Source organism: Calliphora vicina, chromosome 5 (assembly GCF_958450345.1).
Source record: "Calliphora vicina chromosome 5, idCalVici1.1, whole genome shotgun sequence".
In the NCBI taxonomy this organism is placed as follows: Eukaryota; Metazoa; Arthropoda; class Insecta; order Diptera; family Calliphoridae; genus Calliphora; species Calliphora vicina.
The window spans coordinates 45182790-45192148 of record NC_088784.1 but is presented as its reverse complement, the minus strand read 5'-3'; the positions used below and the strand labels follow the sequence as shown (position 1 = coordinate 45192148).

The following is a 9359-nucleotide window of genomic DNA, read 5'->3' as shown; positions in this document are numbered from 1 at the left end:
AATTCAGAAGTTATTCAAAAAAACCGTTTTCAGTATGTTCGTCAACATAAAGAACAGTAACTCGTCAGTTTTTGTCCGAATTTTATTTAAACATATTATGAAAGGCTAATTCTTTGATTTCCGTAACTTTTTTAAAATTTTGAAATCGGTCCAAAAATAACTCAAAATTTTGAGGGTGTTTAAAAATCTTTGAAAACGGTATTTGTATGTCCTTACTTATTCGCTTTACAAGTTTAAGGTTTTATTTACCTACTAAAAAAACCTTAAAGAATAAAAGTTGAGAAAAGGTCATTTTTTTAATTTTTCTGAAATTGGGCTCATGCCAAAAACTATAGAATAATCGATGGCACAATATCGATTGCTAAATCGAAAGAATTAAAAGTAATAAATTCAATAAAACCCTGCCAACTTTATTTCGTTTTTTAGCTTACGGATTTGACCAATTCCAAACCTTTAGAGATTTGTAAACAATTTTGAAAATCTGTACAAGATTCCTCTAAATTTGTTCGTATCAATATTTCAGCTCTAACCAGGTCCAATGATATTCGGTTTCTTTCTTTAGTATAGAGATTGTTTAAAATAGGAAAAACTCACAAAAAGCGTTGCTTACTGGTATTTAAATTACGAAACATACAACTTTTCTAAAATTCTCGGATTAATTTTTTTCACCTTTGGTAAAAAAAAAATAGAACCATATCATTTGACAAATCCCTTGGTATTTGTTTATGAGCTTCACGAATCTCTATCAGATATTTGCTTTTTGTAAATCTTCCCAAGAAATAGGGCATTTTATAAATTTAAAAATGCTACTTTTTAAAAAAGAGGAGACATCACCAAAGTCGTAACGATTTTCTTAATAGCTAACTGCTGTTTTTAAAAAGTCTTCTAATTCTGTTAACTTTGGTGCCAAAAAATGTGTTATGTATTCCACATTTGAGGCTATTCGTAAGTACGGCCATCATAACGTGCAATTCTAAAACTGTACAAGAGTCATTCTTAAGAGTTTTAAAGTCCTGCATTATGTTTTGCATAAAATATAAAAATTCTTTACATTCTTATTCCCATAAAACTTTTTGGCATTTATATTGTTCCTTTCTCTAAAAAAATACATACACGTTTTTGCATATGTTAATACTGTGTACTAATTAGTAGTAAGTACATTTTCATTTATGGATATTATTGTCCAAAATTTCTATTTAGCTGGACAAATTCAATTTTAGCTTGAAACTGGACAGGCATCAAAAAAGCTGGACAATCCAGCCAAGTCCAGCCCGGCTGGCAACCCTAGAGTAGGCCCATGCAAACTTTGATGTCATAAACATTTTTCATAAGAAATTTAAAATTAGAAAAAAAATTGCCACAATTATACAAGGCGTTGAGCATCATATCTGGGGACGGGCACCATAAGCGGACACTCGTAGGAATCTAATGGCATACAAAGAATGTTTGTAAAAACTTTAACCTGGGGGGTAGGTCCATTCAAACTTTGATGTCATAAACATTTTTCATAAGAAATTTAAAATTAGAAAAAAAATTGCCACAATTATACAAGGCGTTTGGCATCATATCTGGGAACGGGCACGATAAGCGGACACTCATAGGAATCTAATGGCATACAAAGAATGTTTGGAAAAACTTGAACCTGGGGGTAGGTCCATTCAAACTTTGATGTCATAAACATTTTTCATAAAAAATTGAAAATTAGAAAAAAATTGCCACAATTATACAAGGCGTTGGGCATCATATCTGGGAACGGGCACGATAAGTGGACACTCATAGGAATCGAATGCGTAGAAAGAATGTTTAGAAAAACTTGATCGTAGGAAGTAGGCCATTCAAACTTTGATGTCATAAACATTTTTCATAAAAAATTTTAAATTAGAAAATAAATTGCCACAATTATACAAGGCGTTGGGCATCATATCTGGGAACGTGCACGATAAGTGGACACTTGTAGGAATCGAATGGCATAATAACTTCTGTTGCATTCATTTATTAATTTGATTAATTCATGTATTAAAATTCAATCTTTTAAGAAAAATTATCAATGTGTGTTTTACAAGAAACATGAAGATAGAGATGTACAATCAAGTAAGTATTCAGATTAATAGTAATCGTATGTAAGTACTTGGTACTTGAATAGTTACTTGATTTTACATCTCTATCTTCATGTTTCTTGTAAAACAAACATTGATAATTTTTCGTAAAAGATTGAATTTTAATAAATGAATTAATCAAATTAATAAATGAATGCAACAGAAGTTATTATGCCATTCGATTCCTACAAGTGTCCACTTATCGACCCCGTTCCCAGATGTGATGCCCAACGCTTTGTATAATTGTGGCAATTATTTTTTCTAATTTAAAATTTTTCATGAAAAATGATTATGACATCAAAGTTTGAATGGGCCTACTCCCTACGTTCAAGTTTTTCCAAACATTCTTTATATGCCATTCGATTCCTATGGGTGTCCACTTATCGTGCCCCTTCCCAGATATGATGCCCAACGCCTTATATAATTGTGGCAATTTTTTTAAAATTTTAAATTTTTCATGAAAAATTTTTTCATGACATTAATGTTTGAATGGACCTACCCCCACGTTCAAGTTTTTCCAAACATTCCTTATATGCCATTCGATTCCTATCAGTGTCCACTTATCGTGCCCTTTCCCAGATATGATGCCCAACGCCTTGTATAATTGTGGCAATATATTTTCTAATTTTAAATTTTTTATGAAAAATGTTTATGACATCAAAGTTTGAATGGACCTACCCCCCACGTTCAAGTTTCTCCAAACATTCTTTGTATGCCATTCGATTCCTATGAGTGTCCACTTATCGTGCCCGTTCCCAGATATGATGCCCAACGCCTTGTATAATTGTGGCAATATATTTTCTAATTTTAAATTTTTCATGAAAAATTTGTTCATGACAAATATTTTAAATTTTTCATGAAAAATATTTATGATATCAAAGTTTGAATGGGCCTACTTCCTACGTTCAAGTTTTTCCAAACATTATTTGTATGCCATTAGATTCCTATGAGTGTCCACTTATCATGCCCGTTCCCAGATATGATGCCCAACGCCTTGTATAATTGTGGCAATTTATTTTCTAATTTGAAATTTTTTATGAAAAATGTTTATGACATCAAAGTTTGAATGGACCTACCCCCCACGTTCAAGTCTTTCCAAACATTCTTTGTATGCCATTCGATTCCTATGAGTGTCCACTTATCGTGCCCGTTCCCAGATATGATGCCCAACGCCTTGTATAATTGTGGCAATATATTTTCTAATTTTAAATTTTTCATGAAAAATTTGTTCATGACATCAATATTTGAATGGTCCTACCCCCCACGTTCAAGTAAACATTCTCTGTATGCCATTCGATTCCTATGAGTGTCCACTTATCGTGCCCGTTCCCAGATATGATGCCCAACGCCTTGTATAATTGTGGCAATTTTTTTTCTAATTTAAAATTTTTTATGAAAAATTTTTATGACATCAAAGTTTGAATGGGCCTACTCCCTACGTTCAAGTTTTTCCAAACATTCTTTGTATGCCATTAGATTCCTATGAGTGTCCGCTTATCATGCCCGTTCCCAGATATGATGCCCAACGCCTTGTATAATTGTGGCAATTTATTTTCTAATTTAAAATTTTTTATGAAAAATGTTTATGACATCAAAGTTTGAATGGACCTACCCCCTACGTTCAAGTTTTTCCAAACATTCTCTGTATGCCGTTAGATTTCTACGGGTGTCTCCTTATCGTGTCCGTTCCCAGATATGATGCCCAACGCCTTGTATAATTGTGGCAATATATTTTCTAATTTTAAATTTTTCATGAAAAATGTTCATGACATCAATGTTTGAATGGACCTACCCCCCAAGTTCAAGTTTTTGCAAACATTCTTAGTATGCCATTCGATTCCTATGGGTGTCCACTTATCGTTCCCGTTCCCAGATATGATGCCCATGGCCTTATATAATTGTAGCAATATTTTTTCCAATTTAAAACATTTTTTCATGGCATCAAAGTTTGAATGGGCCTGCGCCCTACGTTTAAGTTTTTCTAAAATAAGTTAGTATGCCATTCGATTGCTATGAGTGTCCACTTATCATTTCTGTTTCCCGATATGATGCCCATCGTCTTGTATAAATTTGGCAATTTTTTTATGTATATATCAAAGTTATTAAAATTTTTTATGATTATTTTATTTTAAGGTTATGTTGCGGTTTGTTCATGTGTAACAAACTTCATTTTGACATTTTAACAAAGTATTACAATCAAAGTAAATTAATAAAGTAGACTCAGTAGAACAGCTGACTATTTTTTTTACTTTGGTCTAATCTGTCAATTCACTTGTGGTTGTTGTGGCGAAAAATACAACAAGCCCAAAAGCAAAAACAACAACAGGCAACTTTGACAGCTCAGACCTTAAACCAAAAACAAAATTGCTTGTGGTTTTTGTAAATGTTGTATTTGTTGTAGTACTGTCGCTACTTTATTAATTTACTTTGATTACAATAACAAATTTTATTTTTTATATTCACCACACCAAAACAAATAAAAACATCTACAGCAACAAAAACAATCAGCTGTTTCCGGTTTGTTTTTTCCGTGTTGTTTTGTTCACGGGCGTGTTTTTTTTTACTTCAAATATGCGTTTTTATTCCGGAGTGCGACAGTGCTTTTTAAAATTAATAAGTTGATAACACAGATTTTCGTCGTTGACTTTGCAGACGTTATCAAAATATGGGGAAGACATATCAGCTGATTTATATTTTTTTTTAACATTGAATTAGCTTTTGTAATATATAGAGATATTTCTATTGAACTTTATCTGTGATAATGCTTCATTTTTAATGCTTTCCTATTGATGTCGAAGCAATGGAAAAAACATACGTCCAGCACATCATTTGGTTTATAATATTAATAACGTTGATACAACTTGTATTTGGGTTTTTAGGTAACAATAAACATTCATCTAAACCAAGTAATTTATATATCTAAATTTGTTTGCATCATGTATTTATAGAAAAAATAACTTATGAATATAATTTTGATAGGGGAAGGACATCATCCGCCTTTAAATAATATCGTAACCACTCAAGATATAATTGCTGGAGACGTATTCTTCGAAATAACAGACCCGTATTCTTTAGAGTACACGTATAGGTTACGACCAGCTAAGAATTTCGGAACTTCATTTTCGAAACAATTGGAGGAAGTTGCATTAGTACCTACAATACCATCTAATGGTTGTAAAAAACTAGAAAATAATCATGCTGTACGCGGCAATGTTGCACTAATTGATCGCGGGTAAGTTTAAAATCATGTCGTTTTACATATCGTAAGCTTTAGTGTGCAAACGTGAAAATTTAGATTTTAAAACAAAAAGTGTTTTAAGTGCCCTGGAGACGATCAAATAATCCCGTCAATCAGTGCATATGTATGAGTGTCGTATGTTTGTAACTTTAAAGGAGACGTACAAATAAATTCGTCAATCACCATTTGTATTTTGACGCACTTTTCCAATATTACCAAAAATTTCAATGAAACTTTTTTTTTTGTTAATCACAGTCGTAAAACACAAAATATGAATATTTTTGTCACCCGTGCACTTCACATGACGGCAAACGCAAAACAAATGAAATTTGATTGTCAATCACAACAGGAGACGATCAAATAATCAGTCGTCAAATAAAAAAATAAAAACTTTTTGATTTTCATCAATCATTGCCGACAACGATTACGTGTAGCTGAAAAAGAACGACTGCACGCACACAACTATGTGATTGATGTGTTTATTTGATCGTCTCCAGGGCACTTTAGGCTTACGACAGTTTCGTACTAGATTAAAAATTAAATATAACCTGTTTCTTTAATCTTGAGAGTCTTTTACATATCGAGGGCCTATATTCAAAACCCTCTATCTTTGATTCAGTAAAACAGCCCTCATACCTATATGGTATGAATTTTTCTGAATGCAAAACCCTCTACAGTGGCTCAAATTAAAAACCGGACAACAACGAGTAATAATAATTTTGAGTAAATACACAAGATTTTTCCATCAAACTAAAAAAAATATTAAGGCAATTCATTTACTAATTTTTGGCTAATAAAATTGTTAATAATACTTGCAAAAAAATCTCAATTCTAAGAGAAACAACAACAAAATTAAAAAGTTAGAGTTAAAAAGTTGGATCAAATTAATAAACGGACACTTTTAGAAATTTAAATTTTTGGTCAATCTAATACTGCTCTTACGGACAGCTTCTGATCGTTTTGGAATTGATTCCACGATTTTATTGCAGTAAGCTGGATCAATATGCAGTAAGCTGGATATATATCTTCCTTTAGAGCAATCTTTATCTGAGTGATGTTTGAAATTGTCCAAGACTTTAGTTTATTTACCAAATAAGTCCATAAATTCTCTATAACGTTGATGTCTGGAGACTGGTTGGAGTTTTCATAACATGGGGATAATTATACAGCAACCAAACCCGTGTGGTATGCGCGTTTTGCTTGGGATCACTGCCTTGGAAGAATTTAAAGTCTTCTGTAATGCCAAATTTTTCTACTTTATTATCAACTCTCTAATTTATCTAACATATCGCCTTTATTCGAAACTCTTGCCACAGATTTAAAAATTTTCTTTTGTAAAAAACTTCCTATAAAGATTTTTACAATTCCAGTTAATTTCCAACCAAATTTGTTCGGGGAATTCCGTCATAAAACTACACATAAGCACAGTAGTTCCCACATGTCCGATTATTAATTTGATGTTTTATTTTGCCAGACTTCAGTTTTTTGCTTATAAATTTTTTTGCATATATTTACAAATTTATTAATACAAGTAAAATATGCAATATATAGATGAATTAAAAAATTAAAATGGGTTTTCTATTTTTATAAAAATCTGTAACATTTTTTCTATAATTTTTTGTTTAATATTGTGTTATTAGGCTATCTTAAGTAAATCAAGTAATCATGAATAAATCACGTTAAAAACTGACAGATGGCATAAATGTATTCAAAACAATCAATTTTTATTAAGTGCAAAACCCTCTATCTGATCATTTCATACATACACATTGAATATTTTTGAAAAGCAAAACCCTCTACCATATGGGCAATTCCATATCATCGTACGTGACATTTGTACGCCTATAGAGTGGAATAGATTTTGCAAAAATAAGAGTATCTGAAAAATAATAATTCAGAGGGTACTATATTTTAAAATAATAAAAAGTTCTTTCGAAATATTGTTGTCCAAAATATTGAGCGAAATAAGGGTATATCGTACGTGACATAAAACGGAACTCATTTTGAGGTACATGTAGAAATATGCGAAAATATTCGAATCATGAGAGGCGTTATGTTTTCTTTTAATTTCTTACACTAAACGAAATATTTTTCCTTTACAATCCATCATATTTAAATAAAAACAATCTTTAGATGATTTTATAATAAATAAAATTTAATATCTTACGTGACATACCGTACGTGACAGATTTTTCTCTTATAATAAAACAATATATATTTTGTGAATATATGTATACAAAAACTAAAAAAATTAATAGAAAATATACATTTGGTTTCAATAAACAATTTGACAATAGCAAAAAAACAATCAGAGTCAAATTCATTTCATACTACATGCTAATTGGGAGCCTAGTTTTCGCCGCAATTTTAGCCTAAAACATACCTAAAATATTAAAAAATTAAATATAATCAGTTTAAACTATTATTTTTGTCTTTAAAATGTTGTAATATGATCTAAATACATTCACATAGTAAAAAAAGTTTCAAGGGTTTTTGTTTTTTCAGTCGTGGTAGCGATTCTCGTGGAATTGCCCATATGTGAGATTAAGTAGGTGCTTTTAAAAAATATTGTAGAATACCGAATTTTAATAACTTTTTGTCTCTCCTGAAAAGTAGCGTTGTTCAAGATAGAGGGTTTTTTTGTCAAAATTTACAAAAATTTAAAGCTGTGACGCACAGTGGATCAGAAACATATTTTTTTTTGGCAATAATTCGGTATCTCGGGAACTATTAGAGATATTATTACGAAATTTTACATGGTTGGTGCTGAGGTGTTTTCGAGTTGATTTATAGTTGTTCTGCTTCCTACGTGTAATGGGGGCTAGTACGTGGCCCCTCAAATTTGGACACCTCTCAATTTTTTTGAAAAAATCGCCAAAAATCCATTTATGATCCGAATGAGCTTAAATTTAAAATATAAATAGCACTTGAGAAGATCTAATAAAAATACGCTTACACGTGCAGGTTATCTCCATTAGTTGAAGAGATATTTAGGTTTATTGATTTTTTCTTAATTTTGCTCGATCTTTTTTTGGTTTTTTATATATGGCGGGAAAACGGAAGGTCGAATTTTTTTTTACAAAATCAGCTATATTGGTGATAAAATTTTAATTCAGATAAAAATAACTTGCTAACAGTTATGTCGTCCCTATAAAAAGTTACATGCATCCAAATTTGGAACATGTAAAATGGGCCTTATTTTTTACGTTTTTTTCCAAAAAAAGTTGTTACATATTTTCTTTTGTAGGAAAAAATTTTCATCGGAACTATATACAATTTGTATATGATCCGAAAAGAGAACCTAATGCAAAAGCGTGTAAAGTAAAACTTGGCTCACTTGAGCGGACCTAGTCGACCCCAGACCTATCCAAACTTGGCCAATTTAAAAAAAAAAATTTTGTTTTGAGTAAAAAATTTTAAAAAGCAAAGCATTGATCCTCAAAATAGTCCCACATTAGTATAGCTCTATGTGTTTCTTAAATACTTGCAAAGTTTTTTTACTATCACACGGTAAATAGCGTCACAGTAGGCAGTTTTCTAAAAAAAAACTTAGTTTTTGGAACACATTTTCCCCGTTTCAAGAATTTCGGTATTTCAAAATAAAAAATGTCAAAAATTATAATGCCATTGATTTAAGGACATTTGAGTCTATATTAGTTCCAAATTTTGTTATGATATCTTTAACCGTTAAAATTTTACATTAATTCAAATTTTATATTTTTCTTCATAGAAAATCACCATATTATTATTTTTTTTTAGGTTTTACATGTTCCAAATTTGGATACATGTAACTTTTTATAGGGACGACATAACTATTACCAAGTTGTTTTTATCTTATTCAGAATTTTATAGCCAATATAGCTGACTTTTTAAAAAAAAATTTCTGTAGGCCCGCCATATCTAAATACCAAAGAAAAAAAGATAGAGCAAAAATAAATCAATAAATCGAAATATATGTATTTTAAACTAATATAGAATATAGATAGCGTATTTTTAGTACATCTTCCCAAGTACTATTTATATTT

At 30.8% G+C, this 9359-nt stretch overlaps 1 protein-coding gene across 3 annotated transcripts in view; it reads left to right on the top strand.

Annotated features, from left to right (window-relative positions):
* The first annotated feature begins 4747 nt into the window (after positions 1-4747).
* The window catches only part of LOC135961095 (PRADC1-like protein), a 37850-nt gene continuing 33238 nt past the window's right edge, over positions 4748-9359 (top strand). Inside the window, exons 1-2 of one of the 3 annotated variants that reach the window (XM_065512583.1) lie at positions 4748-5002; positions 5076-5328. In XM_065512583.1, the coding sequence (XP_065368655.1) occupies positions 4897-5002; positions 5076-5328 (359 nt within the window). In that variant the 5' untranslated portion in view covers positions 4748-4896. Of the gene's footprint in view, positions 5003-5044; positions 5329-9359 lie in introns of all 3 variants that reach the window. The other 2 variants (XM_065512584.1, XM_065512585.1) reach the window with 2 other exon arrangements.